The following is a 21,441-nucleotide window of genomic DNA, read 5'->3' on the forward strand; positions in this document are numbered from 1 at the left end:
AAGCCTCTGTTTGAGACACAGAAGTTTAAAGTAGTAAGCGAGCTTTTGCCAGGGTTACTTGTAAATAAGGGTAAACAGTTCAGTGATGGTGCATACTGGGGATTCCTGAACCCTCCTTGGGGTTACAGATGTTCAAAGAACAGCACTACTTGAAGCTGTCTTGTTTGCATAGCTGTCTCTTCTGTCTTTCATCATCTGTTTTGGATGTGATTTCAGAAGGTGATGAGACAAAGCTAAAAGTAGAAGGATATTAAGCCTTGTGTTCTGCTCAGATGGGAAGAGTGATTGAACAGAGAACATAGACAGACAGAAAGAATGTCCTTGCCAGATGGGTTACCTGCATGTTGGACTTCAAACTCCATTGTCTTATTTTAAGGGTGAAGAAAGAAAACTCTGTTTCTGGAGAGATGCAATAATACTTTCTTTTGTAATGACTCAATGGCTGGAAAGCCTGGCAGAGTGGTTTTCTTTCAAATAGATTTCAAATGTTTCAGAGATGGGAGCAAGGAAATGAAAGAGTTTGTGGCAAAATGAGGGGGAAAAATTAATCCAAATTACTGATTTAATTGTATTTTTTCTTGGTTATGTGATTCTCTTTCAGTAGAATGTTTAGTTTGGGAAAATGAAAACCAAGGTGCTTTGATTTTTTCTGAATACAAATGGCTTGTTGTTAATACTTAGAGAAAACTAATATCTCTAATTTTTTCAGTCCATCTCTACTTTTCCTCTAGCCAAAATTATCTTCTCAATCATTTCTGAATTCCTATTAAGTTCAGTCTTCCTTAAACATTAGTTTTTTGCAAGAAATGTACTATTTTCCAAAATACCTTCTCCCAATATTAAGGTCATATACTTTCATATATTTGCAGCCTATTTCAAGCCAAGATTTAATTAGGGTGGAGTTGTAGGAAAGGCCATGATTAGGCTACTGAAGTATCTGTGAGATCAGCACAGGTTCTGCAAGCAGATCAGTTGAGAGATCAGTTGAGTTTCTGACTTGACTGAAGGGGTAATACATGCAACCCGTGGGGAGATGCTCACTAAGACAATGCTGGACACTACCAAGTTGTAAGGAAACACAAGAAACATGAGTTTAACATGCAGAATCCAGCAATGGTTGCAAATGTCCAGTGCAGAGTTTGACCAGTTAGTGACAGTTGTTAACACTAAACAGCTTACAAAAATTCTCAGTTCACAGAAAAAAATGAAGCGTATAGGATTACACTGAAAACCTGTGGATCAGATTTAGGAAGTCTGTGGAAAAGACTCGTTTACTGCTTTGGTACATTAGCTGTTATTTGTGATGTGCTCCATATTAAAGCTCTGTATATGAATATTTGCAGTTCTCAGTGGATCCAGACTAGTACATTCTGGAAGAACAACTTAGAAAAAACAATGTGGCAACCTAGCAGTCTCCCCTTCCTATATAAAAAAAAAAAAAAAAAATCAAAAAAATAACTCCAAAAAACCAACCCCGCAAAACCCCTTCAAACAAACAAACAAACAAAAAAAAGCAACCCCAAAGCCTGCATTACCTTAGACGGCTGAATCGTCACACTAATCCTAAAGAGTTTAAGTACCTGTGCAGCATTTTTCAGAACCCTTGTTCTAGGCTGATACCTCTAACCTAGGATTGGGAGAGTAACTTTGTCTTCTTGTGAACGTCTCTCAAAATGACTGTAGTTTTATAATTTTTAAACTGTTTGCATTTCAGCTGTTCCTGTTGCTAGAGGAGAGAGACATCTGCTTCTCTTGATTACCAACCTTTCAAATGAATAGAAAGATAAAAGTGCTTGTGTGAGCCTCTAATTAGCAACTTTCAGGGAATTCTTTAAGCCACATGTCCATGTAATCTTTCTAGTAATTTCTTATTTGAGAAAAATTAGATTCCCCCATTTATAATTGTTGCAGAACCGTGGCTGATAATTTAATATTCTTCCCTGTCCCCCTTATTTTCCTGTGAAACTCTTTCTGGGTGGAGCGTGCTTGGAAGATGATCAGTGGGCTGCTGTAACCTGTGGGCATTGCTTCAGGGCACTTTTCCCAGTGTTTCCTGTCTAGGTGCTGAAAGAGTTGCTGTTAAGAGTATTAAAATATATATCTACACACCCACATTAGTTTCATATTAAGTAATTCTTGGTTTTGTGTTTGTTTAAGTAAAAAGAACTTATATAATGTGCACTTTAAAGAGCAGGTGCAGTTTGCATTACATTTAGATAAACATGTAAGCCTTTGGACGCTTATCAGCATTTTCTGGATATTTTGGGTGTAGAGAACTAGAAAGAAAATCTCTCACACAAAATAGTCATTCAGGCCTTGTGACCGTTTCTCCAAAGTGGAACCGTGCTGTGCCAGGCTGGAGTGCATCAAAACACTTGTGTTCTTTTTTGATTTATGTTTTTGTTGGTGGTGGTTGGTTGGGGGTTTTTTTGCACTTGTTGAAGTGCAGGGTAAGTGGCTAGGTCATGCCATCACAGTGCCAAATACCTGGGGCTTGCAGTGAGTTATCACATAGAGACAGAACAGAAAATGTGTGAAAATTGTGTGCTTTAGATTGCATTTCATTGATTCCGTTTTAGAACAGTTATAAGTACTTACTAATAGATCATTTATATTAATGTGTTGTATGCCAATTACACCGACAGTGTATTTTAAATTATATTTTATCATTGCGAAACATGTGCATGGTAGTTTTTTGATGAGATATATAAAGAATGGACAATCTATAACATGTGTAGCTGCATGCCTTACTTTTAAATCAACAATGTAGATGTAAGTCTTTACATGGTGTTGAGGCTCAGATAGTTTTCTTATTTTCCTGTTGCACATCAGGATGATACTGGTGTCAAAACATTTTTAACACACATACTACAGAATTGCTGGCTTACTGATGAGATACTGGGAGGGGACAACCCTTGCTCTGTTACAGGTATCGTAGAAAGACCAGCAATGTTAAGTTCTTCTCACCCTTTTGTAGTCATATGGGTAAACTGTTTACATTTGTGTGTGCTTAAGTAGAGTCAGATTGTTTACTTGAAAGTGCTGATTATTCCCTTTGTCTGACTCTTATTCTATGGAGATTTTCCACAGTGAAAGAGAGGAATATCCAAAGCAGAGTATTTTATACTTTTAACTGATTATTTATTGTAGGTCAGCAATTAATCAGAAGACACAAAGTAATGTTCAAGCAGAGTGCTGCCTCCAGATTGTGTGGTGATCAGTTGTTGAGGTCTCCAAATCAGACTGTTAAGGCAGCAGTCTGGAGAACTGATTGTATTAAACACTCTTGATGCTGAACAAAAACCTGAAACCCTGACATAGCAAACACCAGCAGTATAGGCTGACTGGCTGCTGGTTTACCTGTATGATGTTTTTTGAGGGAAGGTCTACACGGGGCAAGATAGGAGCTTTCCTCTATTCTCTGCAAAAGTCACTTTTTTGTTGAGACTGGTTGAGTGTCATGTATATTTCTATTGGAAATATATTTTCTAAGTTTCATTTCTTATCTATGTTAGTTTCATTACTCACTCTAGAAACTTTATTGTTCACTTATGTTCTTACCTTATGTTGACACGCTTCACATTTCCAAATGTGAATTTCACTTTGTCCTTAAACGCCCTAAATATTATTCTTTCTGGAAAACTTTGAGCCCTATCTTCAGTTCTGTCACTAAGTCACCTGTCTCTAAACCTGTCTCTAAAGAGAAGAACATATTCATGCAAAGTCAGAGTCAAAGCCCTGGAACTATACTGCTTGCTTGTACACCTCCAAGAACCTTATGTAGTGTAGTTGTTGATAAGTCCTTAGAAGGCTGATAAGTCATCTGTTTCCAGATCTTAATTTTCTTTGAAAAGAGCATATCCAGAACTTTTTTTCATTTGTTACTCAGAGGAGAAGATTCAACAGGCAAGTAAGAAATGTAGCAGAAAGTATTTTTAGTAGCACAAATGGCCAAGTACATAACTGATGGGAAGCTGATAGTGCCTGATACTGACTTAAACCCATGGAGGTTCCAGACTGACTGTTGTGTACTTGTTGTTGTTGTTGTTGTGTTTTCTTCAAGAAGTACCTGGTTAATTTGATTAAATGCTTCGGTTTGGAGGAGAAGAAAGTACATGGTACGTTCTAACTTTGTAGCCAGAGATAGATTCCATGTGTGCATACGTGTATTTGTCTCCACCACAGCTTTTTATATATTTCTTCAATTACCCTATCATCTGGCTTCTGTGTAATTTTTTTTCTGAATTTTATTCCTGGAGCACTGATGTGAAGTAAGAATACGCCAGTACTCTCATTGTACAGATTAGGAAACAAAACGTGGTGACAAGGAGGCCCAGATCCACAAAGAAATGAAAGTGTCCAATTCCTTATCCTTCATGTTAGAATTGGGTACCTTCCTGCATTTAGAGAAAAAGGACTTTAAAGTTTGTTGAGGCACAAAGAATTGAGCACAGGATTTTAAAGTGGAAAGTGACACAGAGCTCTAAACCAAATTTCCTCATAGGATAAGCAGAAAGTTCAGCATTCTGTTACCACAGCTGTGGTAAGATGAAGTTCACTTCAATTATTTCTGGGTTTTTAACTTAATTCAGGAATTCAGAGTGGTGGAGGGGAATGCCTTTCCCCCCTTTCTAAATAAATAAATAAATAAATAAAATCACTGGGTGCTCTTCTCCATTCACAAGCAAATAATACCATGATGACAGTCTGAAAAGTATAAAAAATAGTCATTTATGCAAGGTTCCTAGGAAACAGGACTTTTTCTACATACTTTTTATTCCATTGTTTCTCTCACACTTTTTCCTGTTTATCTTTATGGAATAATTGTACTTCAATATGTAATTTTCTCAAATTTATATCTGCAATCTCTTTCACTGAAATATGGTCTGAAACAATTATATCTTGACTTCACTGCTGTTATAGAAACACACACCTGAAACACAGGGAGTGAAGAAAGCAACAAAGGCTTCCTACTTCTCTATTATTGCTGTCTAACATAAATTCTATAGTCTGAAATCAGTGGCTGTACCGGCATGCTCTTGTCCTTTGCATTATGCTAGTAATTGCTTAAACATTTAAAAAAGCCCCACGACCTTGATTGCACAGTTTGAGGGTAGCAGTTGGTTTCTGAGTTGTTTCTTCTCTCTCCCTCCTAAAACTGTCATTCTGGCGTAAGTTTCTGCAGTGTTCTTATTAACTCCAATTTTCTCTGCAAGTGGTTTTGTTACTGGAGCATGTAATAGTAACTAGAGCACAGAATTATTTTTTCTTGGGTTTGTTTCTTTTTTAAACAATGTTTCTTCAGTGAGCAAACAATTTCAGGATGTTGTCTCTGGGGTTAAAATCTAAAAGCTATATGCGACCCAGATATGAGACTAAATTATTGCCATTTAAGATAGCAAGTTAGGAAAAGCCAACTGAGCCAGTTAAAGACTCTCTGTGTATTAAATTATGCTCAGGCAAATTTCTTTTTTCTTTAAAACTGTTGTATGAATATAGTATGCAGGCTACATTGTCATCTTTTCTTTTAGAGTAAAGCAAAGCAGGTAGTTATGTATCGAGTTAAACTATCTTCTTTAATCTGTAGTCAATATTTTACCACGTTCTCTAAGACTGTTCTTAGAAATGAAATAATCAGGCCAACAACAACTGTAGTTTTGTCCAAAATTTCCAGGACGCTACCCTTCTATATGGTATTCATGCTGAAAAAATAGAGAGGGGGATTCATTCCTATTGAAAAGTTAGAAGAAAAATTAGTTGCACCATAATGCAGACTTCAGTTTATGCTTGCTGAAATGCAGTTCAGATATCATTTTTCTTTAAATTAGATAAAGACAATCTAATAACATTTCATCCCCTTGGAGAGATGTTTGCATTATTTCATATATAAATTAAGAGAGAAAGTCAGGAAAATGATTCAGTATATATAGACGTTTCATTATAATGGCTTTTGTTTCTAATGATTTAGTTCCTGTGCTAAAAAAAAAGGCAAAAATTGATGTATTCTCCCTACAGATGCAAGCTGCTATTTGAAGTAGTAAGTTGCTTGCCTCCCCACCCAAATATTTAGTCTGTTGTTTGGTGTGGTTTTTGTTTTTTTTTTTTTTTCTTTTAGGGCCTGGTTCTATTGAAGTCAATATTAAAATATCTGACCGCTTTGAAAAATTATTTGCTCAAGACTTATTTTCTTTATTTCCTCTCATATAGTTTTGCATTTTTTATGGGCTCTGGTTTTGGCTGACATCATGCTATAAAGGTATCAAAGAAAAGGCTTTGCCTATCTATGCAAGATTGAAAAGAAAGAATTTCTGCTATAGGCGTTCTGTGTGAGAATGAATAGAACTGTAGGCTTTATTCTTTCCCTCGCATATGCTGATAAACTTTATTTACCTCCTAGGGATGCTGGGCAGCCAGGCTTGCAGGAGACGGTAGAGCTGATTGGGCCAAAAAATCGCGCACTCACTGCTGGCATCTCTTGCCTAGTCCCTCCTCTCCTTCCACACCCATTTATTTTTATAGCCTTCTGATACATGCTGACATGAGTAGGCAGAGCTTGCTGCAACGATACTGGGAAACACTTAATTTATAACATAACTGTTCCCTACCAAAACAGACCTTTGCGGAGACGGAAGCAGAGGATTATGTTTTCTCAAGTGCTTACAGCCACCAAGTATCATTTATAATTAGCCTGGTAAATTGATTAGAATATACAACCTAAGCATCAAATGGAAGTGTTGAACTCATTAAACAGCTTTCATTTTAATTGCAAAAAGTATAACAAAACCCCAAACCCAATCATAAACAGATAAACATAAGATGAACTCACAAGATGAATGTTTCCAAACTGGACCAAATGAAGGTGATTATTTTCTGTAGTCTTGTCACATACTGAGGTAAAAATCAGTTTTAAAATCTGTAAAAGCAGTTGAGCCATGATTTCTGGGTGGGGAAAAAAATAATAAAAAAAAAGCCTTTCCTGACTGAAAACAGCTTGTGGCTAATGAGATATAAGCCTGTCAATTGTACTGGAAAGCAGTATTGGTCCTCCACAAAGCATCGCAAAACCAACCTGATTGAATGTACTTAACTATAGCTCCATCTAGTCAAAACAGTTGAAATAATTCTGCTAACACAGCTTCCTAAAATGAGCAGAGGGACTGGGATACAGCATGGTGACAGTGATACCTAGCTGCTGCCTTCTTTTTGCAATAGCTTCGTCGCTTATTGTAATTCATCTCTGTATAACCTTGCAGAGTTTTCCAATGAAACATACTTCTTTTTCAGGTACAAGGGAATTGTAATGTGGACCATCAGTTGTTCTTTGGTTTTGTTTTGGGGTTTTTTTCCCCATTTTTTCTTTAGTAGTATACTCCTAGACAGACAGAAAAGCGTTTGACTTTCCTCAAGGTTTGATCATGGAACAGAACTGTATATACTGTAGTGGATATATCTGTGTCTGATTGACCTGACCTGCTGGGGGAGGGTAGACGTGCCATTGCCAACCAGCTGTTCTGAAGAAATCAAGGAAGCTGGATGGGTAGCCCTGGCTGTAGAATGGTGATCTTCTGAGTCACATTGATGATCTCAGTCATACCTGTCAATCACCCCAGTTAATAGTAAAGTAAGATGTAAATTGCACTGAACTTACCTAAAAAGCTGTGTTCAGAAGAGTACGTATTTTTTACGTGTGTTACATTTTCTAGATGTTTATAAAAATCAAATGGCCCTTTAATACTTAATAAATAGCATTTGAGGGGGGGGGAATTTTCTGATCCAAATTAAAACTCAATGTGAAAGGTACAACTTTCACCCCCTCTCCCCTGCCCCATCTTACCTTCTTACCCACCCCCCCCAGCTTACACACCCACCTTCTGTTTCTTCATCTAAAAAGGGATAATTCCCATATTCCTGGCATTGAGCAGCCTCATGTGTTTTTCTGCATTCTCTGAAAAGCTGACAGGCAGCAAAAACCTGGAATGCATATGAGTGCATATTTTCAAGGCCATTGCGAGCCCAGTTATTCCATCATCATCATGTAACCCCATATGCTAGTTGTTCTCCTGGTGAATCTCCTAAAGCAAGTATCAGTATCTGCCCTTAGTACAAGTACCGATTTTGGGCATCTTTTCCATACCTCCAAACTGAAATATGAAATTACTAGTGCTATTGCATAACTCCCTGCTAAGGTTTCTGGAGTGGCATGTAGTGCCCTGACTGGTTGTGTTCAAGGAAGAGAAGGGCTGCCGAGTTGCTCTGCGAATGGAGGGGCCATCCAGTCAGAGGATAATACATCTTGGTTTGTTCAGCTAGCACAGTGCAGAGTTTCCAGGTGATGTCCCTGGAAAAAGCTTAGTGCACTGATGAGTAGTGCAAGAAGTACTTAAAGGGCTTCCACTGGATGTTGAAATTTAACATATAATCAATATTAAGTCATATACTGTGTTATTTATTCCTTTCTGCTCACATGTAGTGACCATGTAGGAGTTTTACTGGTATTGTTTGCTATTGCTGTGCGTGCATTTTGTTACTGCCATCATAATTTGGGGTTTAAACAAGATAAATTAAGAACAGCGCAAGAATTTTGATATTGGTGAGTCCAATTGAGAAATTAAAAAATTTTAGGTAGACTTGGATTAACTCCTAAAATCTGAAAGTCGTCTTAAAGTTCTTGGAAATCTGCTGTTGTTTTGATTATACTTCTTGGTGGTGTCCAAAATTTGCACATGCAATATAATTTTTTTTCCACAAATACAGACATTTATATATATTTTTAAGTTAACATGATTAGAAGGGAGCTATGTTTAGATGGGAAGAACAGAAATTATGTCCAATCATTTGTAGGGTAAAGATGAGTATAGATGTTGTTTTGCAGCATATATGATTAGACCAGAAGATACATGTGATTTGAACAATATATGCAATGAAATAAAAATTTTCATGCATATATTCAAATGAAAAAATGCATTTTATCACTGTTTTGAGCCCCTGTTCTCCATAAATAGCTTCCTCTGTGCTATATCAGCAGCAGTTTGGGCTGAAATCAGGTGAGAAACAGTGGAAACGTATATAAAAACTGAAAAAGGCTCAACTTTTAATACAATTTTTAATCCAAATCTTTCTACAAGTTGAATAAGCATCATTATTACTTTTGCATAAATTGGTTAGCAAAGCATAGATTAAATGGATTGCCTGAGGTCATGTGAGAAGTCCGTGGTAGACTTAGGAATGTTCTTCAAATATTTGCAAAAGATTTCACTTAGTTTCATGGAATTATGTCTGATTACCATCACCAACGTTAAAGGAAGTATGGATATTAGTTTGTAGCTGTATTTTCTGTCTTAACAGAAACTTTTATCGTGCTCTATTTTAAAACAAAGCTTCATTGAGAATTAATTGCTTTGGAATTTTTTTAAAAAATATACTCATAATTGATTATAAATCAATATTTTCATGGCTTCTTAAAATACAGTTATGTCTGGGAGAAAGGTAACCAGAATCTTCAAAATCTTTCTGATGGCTGCAAAGCCTTTGACTTGAAATAGTATGACATCTTGGGTAATAATCATCATTCAAAACCAACCTCACAAGAATTAAGCAGATTAGAACTGTTGGGAAAAATAGGGTGAAAGCGTAATGATAAATAAGAACTCGCCCCTGTACAGTCATGTTCTGTGCATTTTGTCTGCATAGGGAAAAGTGGTTGGTACTGTACTGTTTAGATGGTTTTCAGAGTTGGTTTTTAGAAACACCCTGGGTAACATAGTTTTTGTCAGCGGTGTTTGCAGGTGCCACAGACTGTGGATATACAAAATAATGAAGATCACTGCACTTGGAGGAATGTATGTTACAATGCAGTGAAACACGGACATACACCTAACAGCTACAGGAGGAGATCTGGAACAGGGGGTTGATTTTGGAGCAGTATCTGAGAAAAAAACATTGACATCATGGAACATCCATCAGTCAAACCTGAGCCCCCATCTGACCCTGTGACCAAGAGGACTCATTTAGGTGTGCAAACAAGAATATGCAAACAAGAACATGAAGTGCTGGTAGGGAAGTGGTGTCACCTTTGTATTTTTTTCCTTCTGTGACTGCTGCGGTAGGGTTTCCAGGTCTAGACTCCACGTTTCAGAAGAAAGATGACAAATTGAAGAGGGCACAGAGAAGAGCCACAGGCTAATTAAAGGATTAGAAAAACACGATTTCTACAGAAAGACTTAGGAGCTCAAGTTATTTAGATTATCAAAGAGAAGGTTAATGGGCAATATGAACACAGTCTCTAAGTGTCTACAAAAGAAAAAAAAAATTGATAATAGATGGCTTTCCAGTGAGGGAAAAAGATATAATAAGGACCAGTGGACACTGAGACAAATTCAGACTAAGACTAAAATCCTGTTTTCTTGTTTAAACAATGATGACCGTTGCTCTCCGGAGTAAGTTACTGAAGATGCCACTGTTTTCCATTACTAGACTTCTTCAGTCAAGGGAGAATAGTTTTGTTAGAGGATGTCATCTTGTTCAATCTCTGGTCACAGAGTTAAAGAAGAAGTAAGAAATGGGAGTGTAATAACTATATTAAGAACTATCCATACTAGAGAACTACAATGGTAGTGTCCAGTTGTTGAAATGATGATGGAAACTGTGTTTCTTTTAACATACTGGCCTCAACCTGGCAGGGCCTTTAGGCTTGCTCTATTCTTGAAGGCTCCTCACCAAGTATTCTCGATTTAATGGGAATATTCACATGGATCAGAATCTGCGTACTCAATGTTGGGAGGACAAATGGGTTTTTTTACAATGGTAATAATTTATCCTAGGTGTAAGGGTTTTCCAAAGTGAGTCCTTTGGGGAATGATGGGATTTCAGTCAGTGGCCTCCAGCCATGGGTCACCATGCTGCAGCAGGAACATGCTACCCCTGCAGCTCAACCGTGGTACCTAGAAGTGGCTGAGGACGCCTTGTCTGTGTCACCAATGGCCTGGGTTCTTCATCCCACTGAGCACTTGCCTTGGATGGCATCTCTGCTGGCATGCTTCCTGGGCACGTGCTACCGACCCATGTAACAGAAGTGAGGCATCTCCCACAAAATAGTGTCAGTCTCCCCAAGAACCAGTTTTGATCTTTAGTGGCACAAAACCACTTGTGTGACACTTATAATGCTGTATTAAATGGCACAATGTTAATGTTTTCCTAATGTTTATCGATCTGGTAGAGGCTTTTACAACCTTCTCTGGTCCTTCCAGCCCCCAAGTTCCTATTTCAGTAACACAAGTTAGATACCGGTACAAACAATAAAGTAGATCTCATAAATGTTTCTTTGTTGTAGTTTTCCCGTCAGTTACTAATAATTTTGGTCTTCATTAAGAGGTAAGCAGTATCCATTCTTTTGATCTTGCTTTGTCTGTTTTTCTCTGTTCTGCACAGGCTCCATTCTGTCCCCTTTGACTAGTTTCCAGATTTAATGGCTTGTTTTCTCTCCACCTCTTTCTCCACTCCAAGCTTCCTATGAGGTTCTCCAGATCCACACAGCATCTGCATTGCTAAGAAACAGGATGAATGCTTTGGTTTCACTTTTATATGCTAGATTAATTTTTCCTTTCAAAACATCAGAACACAGTGGAGAGGCCATAGAAAAGAAAGTTCCTCTGACTTCCTTCAGTTCGTGGCATCCACAGTTTCCATTTAATGATTGATCAGAATTCAAAGGTTGATCAGAAAAGTTTAACTCCTAACCACTCTTCTGGTCAAACAAGTCTGTGACTTGGCAATCATTAGCAAATGATAGGCTGCATATGCACTGACACCTTCCTGATAAGAACTATAATATCCAAAAGATATTAGAGGTTAAATCTGGGGAGATCTGCCACATCATGTTAATAGGGTCCTAAATAATTACAGCAGTTCTTTATTAAATGATCTTCTATTCCTAGTCTTTAATATAAATGACAGATTTCACTGTGCTACTCTTTGGCACTAGGTTCTGTTTTATGTTTCTTGTATGCAAAAAATATTGTAGCCCACATAGCCTTTTATCCACAACTCATACTTTAGAAGGTTATTTCTTTGCTAAGATGCCTGTAATTTAGTGGAAGTAATAACAGGCTGTGTACATTTTTCTGGATTTTTAAAATTCTAATTTAAGCAATAAGCAATTTATGCAATATCTTGAGGTTCCTTGACACATTAGAATTGAAGGAGGAGAAATGGAAGGAAATGACAAATCTTTTCTGTTTTCTTTTTTTTTCTACCCTTGTTTATGATTTTTCACTCATCAAGTATTTCGCAACGTGTGGTTTTCAAGAAGCAGGGTTTGATTAATGAAGTGTCAGATACAGAGGATGTCATGAGAATTTTGGCATTTATTGTTTGCAGCATTTAAATTAGCCATGGTGTTTTCAATATTCCTTATTTTTTATTTACTATATCTGTTATCCTGTTGATAGTAAATACTCTTTTATAGTAAATATCAGTACATAGTAAATTTTGATCTTTAGACATCTGTAGGAAGTTGATATTTATACAAAAATTATACTAGTTATTCAGATTTGCATTTTGATGGAAATCCTTTATTCATTAGTTTATTTTTAACCAAGACAGTGGAGAGTATTAGACTACCTTAACGCTAACAGTTTCAGTGATGTAGATGCTTATATACCGGGCCTAAGGCCATCAAAATTATTTTACATAGGAGAATGGACAGCTATCAAAACCTGGCTAGAATTGCATTTTTTAAAATATCAGCAGGTCAAATAGAAGTTCAGTTGTTAATCTTCTATTTACTAATGCTTTACCCTGGTCATCTGAAAACCTGTACTAGGTAATAGACTTCTATATCATCATGGCTTCCGTATAGAAGGCATGCCTTGTTTTAACTTAGCAGGGAACAACTCTGAAGAGAGCCACTGAAACAGGGTGTTACTGTGAAGGTTCTATGCCAGATTTGTGATTCCATATTGGTATAATTACTGGCTATTGTATATATAATTTTCTTGATGTACTAATGAAAAGTCTATGAGCTTCTTCACTCCCATAGGACCGTAGGGAGATTTTTCACTTCTGGCACATCTCACTTGAGTGTCAGTCTTGGCATTTTACTTCTTATGCTAGCAGCTCTACCTGCCCTTGACTGCTTCTTCTATTAATAGAACCTGTATAAAAGGAGCAGAAGAAAGAAGCATATATTTGATTTAGAGTATTGGATTGTCTTTCTTTTGCATTGTATCCTTGAATAAATTAATGTATCTTCCAGATAATGATGTATCTTGGTCATTATTGAAGAACTTTTCTTCCCTCACCCATGTTAAAGAATTACTTCCATGTTTTTACTGTGCTCCCCTGCTGCAATACCATTTATCAGAAAGTGTTATGCTTTTTGATGAGAGGGTTGCCGTTCTCATAAGACATAAATGCTTTAGTCTGTGCCATTGGAAATGCTTCTGATTCAAGAACCTGGGCGATACTGCTCCTGTATTGTGTAGATGTATTTGGAAATCTTCCCAGTGACTTTCAGCAAGCATTTAATGTGATTCATAATGCTCTGGGATAAAATTACAGATATGAAAGAGACCTACTACATCATCACTTGCATTTTCATCTGAGATCAGGTAATATTCCCTTCGCAGAGGATGCATCGAGTATTAGATTCACACTACATTTGCTCTCCAACAACTTTCCAAACCTGGCAAGAAAAACAGCGTGCCTGAGAGCTCTTTAAAAAAGCGTAAAAAGAAACAGGGAGTCAAGGCTGGCCTGCTCTTTTTTAAAAATCCAATGTGGATTTTTTATGTTACGCTTCCAGTGATGTTTTCAACAGCCGTTTAACTATATTATCTGTACTGAGACATCTGTGTAGGTGTGTAGCATGTGAGCCCTGTGCGGTGGTATAGCCTGGATGTATGGGTATGTATGTGTAAGGAGATAAAACTGCAAGGCATTTCTTTGGAACCAATTACTATAACTTATGGGCGAGGCGGGGGAAAAGGGGAAAAAATCTTTTTTTTAATATATTGTACTACCTTTCTTTGGCCAGAGATCACACTTAATTCAGGCTCTGTCATCTGTGGGAACTTGCTGCGATACATTCAGTTCTTCAACTTAAATGCTTTTTTTTTTTTTTTTTTTTCCTCTCTTACTCTCTTCCCTTCCCCATCCCTCCCCTCCCTCCCCAGGCAGCCAAGGGCAGTTTCCACTCACACAAAACGTCACGGTTGTTGAAGGGGGAACGGCAAATTTGACCTGCAGGGTCGATCAAAATGATAACACCTCCCTCCAGTGGTCAAATCCAGCTCAACAGACGCTGTACTTCGATGACAAGAAAGGTAAATCCTCTCCCGAACTCATGGTTCTGCATCACTTCTTCTAAGAAAGAAAGGTTGAAAATCATTTCCCTTTCATATCTTAATGTGAACATATCTGCTGGGAATATATGTTTTCAGCTATAATTATTAGATAATATTTTGGAGGAGGGTCACTGGAGTACTTTTTTGCGTATGAAATTTTATTTTTTTGTTAAAGGAAAAGAATAATATGTTAAATTCTTACTGCAAGCTAAATTGGAAGACATATCTCAGAAGAGCATTTATGGTTGGTGAAGAGGCAGGCAAGGGAAGAAGTAGTGCATAAACCTTGTGACTTGCTTTTATGTGTGTGTGTATACATATATATATTTATATTTTTTATATATGTATGTATATAATCCCACTATTTGCTTCAAGTTGCTAGTGTAATATGCAGTTGCTGTGGTAGGTGTTCTTAACAGCTAATAAAAATGCTTGGGTTTAGTGCCCCAATTTTTTTCCAATTATACCATGCACAGATTTTATAATTTTAGTTCAATTAGTGGGGAAAAAAGAAAGGAAAATGTCCACTCCTTACAAAAAGAAGGGCATTATCACTGCAGTAGGATATACTTTCTAAGCCATTTATCTTAATCTGAAATGAAAAAGCATTACATTTTACATAATATAACGTTAACATAAAGTTTGCATTAGATTCCATAAAGAAATTAAAACTAAAGTTATGAGGAACAAAATCATCACTTGGCTTTAAAAATGCAAAAGCTTTGGTGTTGATAGGGGTACAGAAGTTTAACAGTATTTTAGACTGAATTCTACTGCTTGAATTTATTCCGAAAGGTGCTACATACTCTACAATACTCATATTTTAACAAGTGCAGTTATTCCTCTGCGTAAAATTAAAGAAGTGCTGTCCATATGCTTTGCTGAATGATTACAAGATTTTAAAATGCCTTGTCAGACTGAAAATGCTTTGTGGATCTATGCACTTCAATAAAAGTAGAGTCTAAAACCTATCATTTTATACCTGCAGAAGCTGCAATCAAAATATGTTTTTTTTACTATTAATATAATAGCTGAACAGAATCTCTTGATGGTGTTGAAGTGGTTCCTTTTTCTTTTATCTAATTTCCTGTAGCGTGTAATCATTTGATTTGCAATTTCTTTGAAGTCATAAGTACCTTTTGAATGTAGAATTCAAGAGGAGAGATTTATAAAGGTACAAACTTTTGAGCTGGAAGTCTAGTCCTGTAACCTTTACTCATATGGGCCCATTTATTTTAGCTGTAGTCATTAGTGATTTGGGAAAGGTAAATAATATCTGCGAAACTAAAGGCAGAGAGGACTTGTCTGTTGATAGAGCACATCAATACTCACAAAAATCTATATCTTTTATAAAATAAGTGACATTTTAAGGGATGCTGACAAGGACATGGGAGGACTGCAAATAGACTAATTTGAACTTTGTAGCCATTTTGGTGTGAATTGAATTTTCTGTGTACTTTAGCTAAATCTGTACTTTTGCAACGAATAATTGAAGTTTGTATTACTTTTTAATGTAATGAATTGAAGCAACATAATTTGAATGGCATGCAGCATAGTAAGTACTTAGAAGCCATTTGTATTCCCCGCAGGAAATGTGAGGAGATGAAGTGTGTAAATTTAAAGGCCCGCACTCTTTATTGAACTTACAGCTTGTCCCAAGACCTCAAGGAATACTGGATGATTCATTTTACAGAGGGGTTACTGTGCATCTATTAGACAGGAAAATTTCTTGATGTGGTCAAGAAAAATTCTTTCAATCGGAGATATTTAGTCTTTCTTACATTGGCGAAGCTTTGCATTCAGCATGACAATTCCAGGCTCGAGTATACTGAAGGGAGTAAACAGTGCATCCAAGCGCAACAGGGAAAACGTTCTGCCTTTTCTGGAAATGAAGTTACAGCCTTCATTGGCATTTTTTTCTGTGCGCATATCTGTGTGTTCTTGTAAGTAAGAAAGATGTCCTTTACATGTTTTTGATGCTTGCATTATTGAGCCAAAATGGAGAGAGATATTTATGGCCCTGATATCTTGGTGGTATTCTCAGTAAATGATGGCAAGCACAACTGTAAAGGCTTCCACATTTCCACTTTTTGTCTTTTTTTTTTTTTTTTTTTTGTACCCCTTTCCCACTTCTCTCAGCCAGGCATGCAATTTGGCTATAAAAGCAGCTTTCTACTAGATCCAGCCATTACATTTGATTTATTGAGAGCTGTGCCTCAGCCAGAGTCTTTTCAAACCTGTCTCTTAATGTTAGCCAAAACCAACCTTCAGATCTTCTCCCTTCAACACCATGAAAATTGCTATTTAATAGCTGTGTTTCTCAAACCCTGAAAATTCATGAAAACTGTTGAGCAGGTGTAGGGTACACAGTCGTGTAGGCTTAAGTTCTGTGTAGGAAACGGAACATTAGAAGAGGAGCGCTGCCTTTATAGCCATCAGAGCTGAGTAACTGTGGATACCTGTGGTTATCACATTTACAGCTAAATCAAATTTGCATGCCTTTAACTTTACCTTCCATTCAGTAAGTTATCGTCTATATATGTACTTACATGAACGACACATATAGGAATGACAGTATGTTTCTTCTATGTCTGGAAGCATTAAAAAAATCAGGAAATCATTCTATTGATTGCTCTATATTTTAATAATTATGAGAGTCAGCTAGTAAAATGAGGGAAGGCAGGTACATATCAAAACAGGGTCCAAACTGCAGCAGCAGATGAGGGAGATGACAGCTGTCAGGTGCCTAAAATAGAGCAAATTGTCTGTGCAGTGGAAAGCCCTCTGCTGCTAGATTGTCCTTGGTGGGACCCCTTTCGCGTCCACACTTCTTTCTCAAGCAAATTCATTCCCCTGTCTTGCAAAAACATTTTCTGTCCAAAACAGAACTTGCCGTGTGCCACAAAAAAAAGAGTCGCTTCGCACATGGAGGGAACGTCTACTCCCCAGCGCCATGCCTTTCAGCAAGGGGGTTGTTATTAGTCTCCGTTTTATCCAAAATGGGTGACTGTCACGGTTCAACCCCGGCTGACAACCCAGCCCCACGCAGCCACTCGCTCACTCCCCCTCACCCAGAGAGATGGGGAGGGGAATCGGAAAGGGATGTAAAACTCAAGGGTTGAGATAAGAACAATTTAATAGGAAAAGCAAAAGCCACACAGCAAGCAAAGCAGAACAAGGGATTCATTCACCACTTTCCATCCACAGGCAGGTGTCCAGCCATCCCCAGGAGAGCAGGGCTCCAGCACGTGTCATGGTTACTCGGGAAGACAAACGCCATAATGCCAAATGTCCCCCCCTTCCTCCTTCTTCTTCCCCCAGTTCATATACTGAGCATGTCATATGGTAGGGAATACATCTTTGGCCAGTTGGGGTCACCTGTCCTGGTTGCATCCCCTGCCGGTTCCCCGTGCCACTCCAGCCCTCTGGCTGGCAGGGCCAAGGAACTGAAAAGTCCTTGATTTAGTATAAACATCATCCAGCAGCAACTAAAACCGTCAGTGTCCAGTCAACATTGTTCTCACATCAGAGCCAAAACACAGCTACTGAGAAGAAAATTAACTCTGTCCCAGCTGCAACCAGGACAATGACATACTATGAAAAGCATTCGCGTCATTTTGCTTTCTTCTGACCTGTGATGCAGTCATTGACTTTGAAGTTAGGAGTCATACTCTTTCTGTTTTAGAAATTCTAAAGAAGTATGGAAATGCAATGAGCCAAGTACACTAATGCTAAAGCTGCATTGTTAAAATTATTCTTCTGTTTCTCCTCACATACTGTGGCTGGTAAAGTATACTTCCTCCCTCACCCTTCCATCACTTTAATATTTATTTGATACTTATGAAGATGACAAGGACTATTTTTAACTTGAGACATTTTTGGCACCCAGCCTGTACAGTCTTACAGTGATATAGATAGAAAAGGAGTAGAGGGTTGGGTGTTTTTTTTTTTTTTTAGAAAAGGCAATGCTATAAATTTAGTGAATATGAAACCACAGTTCAGAGGTTGTTTCCAGGTCCTCGTCACTTGAAGTAGCTGATTTGTTTTTTTTTTTTCTTTTAAGGCCTAAAATGTTTAACTCATTCTGGGAATGGCAGAGGAAAGAAGTCCTATTTTCCTATAGGAAAATAGGTTATAGCTTTATTTTGTTAGCTAAGCAAGGTAAAACAGTTGCTTCCTTCCAATTCTTGTTTTGACACTCCAAAATATATTAAAGCTGGAACTAACTTTGCCTTCATTATTATTTTAACACACAGTAGCTAAAGTATGTGAAAATACAAATGTTTGATCTTGTGGATTTGGTCTCGTTGATGACCTGGCTTCTTCAGCATGCTGTGTCTCTGTTCTGGTACCTCTTTTTTTCTGGTTCCTCTACCTTGTAATTTCAAGGACGTTGTGTTTCAATTTGATTTTTAACTGTTCCTCTTTCATTTAAAGCACAAAATTTTTACCTGACAGTCAAAAATAGATAGTTTAGTTGCATAAATGGATAAATGATCTTAAATTTCAATACACTTGACAACCTTATGAAGACCCCCCTTGGTTTTCCACCCCCCAGACAGAATTTTAGAGATTGTGTTTTCCTAGAAAATATGAATTCACAGCTTACCCTGAGCAAGTTCAGAATCTTTGGAAACAAATGCAAATTGTATGCTGCACACGAAACGAGTTTTTCCTTACACAATTTTCAATTAAAATGAATAATTGCCATAGAAACCTCCGTATCACTTTATGCACCCAAGTACCTATAATTGTATAGCTGCTTTTGGAAGAAGCACAATGTGTAACAATGTAGAACTGGCAGATATGATTTTTAAATTAATATAGGTTATTTTATTTTATCTTCACTGGTGGAACTTCTTAAGGATTTTAAGTGGGCAATAAACACAGAGAGTCATAAACATGAATGCAGATGTATAACAAAAAGGCTGTAACATGGAAACACAGAGATGGTTGATAAAGAAAAGACTGAAAAGAACCTTCATTTAGCTTGTTGTAGCAGCCGTCCTCGTATTCCCTTTTGGAAGGGAATATAGATACATGTGGGGCGGGATATTGAGTTATAAAGGAGACATGTACAACTGAACAATGGCTGTTGATGTCAAAGGTGTTTAATCTCATCAATAAAAAAAGATATGCCATCAGAGTATAAAAAGGAGAGAAACGGTACCTGGTTTATAAATACCTAACAGTTTGGATCAGTCAGGCAAGTGCAAGTGTTAAAATACCTGCTCTTCACCTGAACAGGGAAGATTGCAGGTCTGTTGATAGTAAAACAAGTGCTGTGTTGACTTTGATGATGGTAAGTTTGCCACAAACTGACACACCACATTTTGACGAGACATATGCCTGATCCTCATCATAGACGGGTACATGTCCCTTATGCTTTCATCTAGTAGCACTTCCATGTCTTACTGAAAAATTAGAAATTGTATTCCGACCTCAGGATTATTCATCCCTCAGCAGCAGAATGTATTTCTTTAGATGACCTTTGATTTTTTACATGTAAGACTACTTGGCATTTATGTAACTCCCTATCATCTTGAAAGCTTTCAGAGATACTGGTGCACTAGGCTGGGGTGATGAGAGGGCACTGCACTTGCAAAGCTCCCAAGAGCATCCCCGATAGGCACAGTGCCTCAGGTGAGCTTGTGGAAACATGTTTGGGTAAGGCAGCTGCCATAAGGTGCTGCGTTTGCTCCCTCTCGGGGGTGGCCCTATTACATTAGAACTTGAGGGTAAATTTAGAGACAGGATTTTTTTTATTATTTATTTTGATTTTGTCTCAAATCAAAACGTCATGACTTTTGGCATATCAAGCTGTACCACCTCCATGAAAACTAACTCCATGAAAACAAGTCCTAACCATTTTCTTTCTCCATATAAAGATATGTAGAGGGAGACTGAGATTCCCAGCGCACAAGGTATGGGATTTTAATTACAGTGTCACGTATGTCAGTTTAGGAGGATTCGTTAGTGCAGAGATCTTTAATTTTACTGCAACGCTGTCAAAACTAAATGGTGATAGAATTGCCATACAAAAGGCTGGCATCTTCAGGAAATAAAATCCTGTCTCTGATGCTGGAGACATACAACTGCTTCCTAGTTAGCTGTATTAACCCTTTGACTTCTTTTGTGGAAGCCAGACTCTGAATATTGAATTTAAGTATCAACCCAGCTTACAGCATTCTGTGGTGAATCAGCCTCAGATTCTAACCTACATAAACAAGCAGAGGCACTTGTGAGCTACAAAAATAATTTGAGAATATTTCTGACTGAGGGGAAATGGTGAAATTCCTTCCTGTAGGACATTTAATGAGTCTAGTAAGCGGTTGAATTTAAGATGTAGGTATACATGTATACAAACAATCCTCAGACAGAAGGAGTAGGTTCGTATAAAAGTCAAGAAGCAAAGAAAATAATGTTTCTCTTTTTTGCAATAGAAAGGAAAGTAGAAAATACATGCTTTAGATTAGTTATGCAGACAGGGGGGTAGACAGGCTGCATTGTTGGGAGGACTGAGAGTGTTAGCATTTAAGTAATGAGAAATCAAGTAGCAATGATGAATGGACTTATGTCTCCACCTTCACACGCTCTGTTTCCTGTTACATAATTGAGTGAAGATGGTATCAGACAGTAGATGATGACCAAGCTTAAAGCCATCCTAGGCTACACATATAAATTAGAGAATCACTGTTACTTAGAGTTTAATAGACCCTTTCATTGACATAATACCTTGTAGTAAACCTATAATGTAGCATGAAGAGCAATAGTAAAAATGCAAGAAAGCTACACAGAAAAATATCAAAAATTGACTTTACAGTTGGAAGAGCTGGCAGGAAGGTATACAAAGGGACAGGATTTTCTTTTTTTTATTTATTTATTTTTTTATTTTTCCCCCTCCCTGATGTTTATAGCAAAAGCTTGTAAATGCCTTTTAACATTTGTGAGGTTTCTAGCATTTAATGAAGAAATTGTAGGAAGCAGAAATCTGGTTTTCACAGAGAGCTTTCCATGAAAAGCATTCCATGAAGATCTTTCAGAATTATTTTTCCAAAACTGTAGTTAAGTTTAATTTGTTATGTCAGATATGTTGATT

At 37.4% G+C, this 21,441-nt stretch overlaps 1 protein-coding gene across 3 annotated transcripts in view; it reads left to right on the top strand.

Moving 5' to 3' along the window:
* The window catches only part of CADM2 (cell adhesion molecule 2), a 669,939-nt gene that overhangs the window by 468,361 nt on the left and 180,137 nt on the right, over positions 1–21,441 (top strand). For all 3 annotated transcript variants that reach the window (XM_037377971.1, XM_037377973.1, XM_037377972.1), the window contains one exon: positions 14,172–14,321. In XM_037377971.1, the coding sequence (XP_037233868.1) occupies positions 14,172–14,321 (150 nt within the window). The remainder of the gene's footprint in view (positions 1–14,171; positions 14,322–21,441) is intronic.

This window comes from Falco rusticolus, chromosome 2, assembly GCF_015220075.1.
Source record: "Falco rusticolus isolate bFalRus1 chromosome 2, bFalRus1.pri, whole genome shotgun sequence".
NCBI lineage: Eukaryota > Metazoa > Chordata > Aves > Falconiformes > Falconidae > Falco > Falco rusticolus.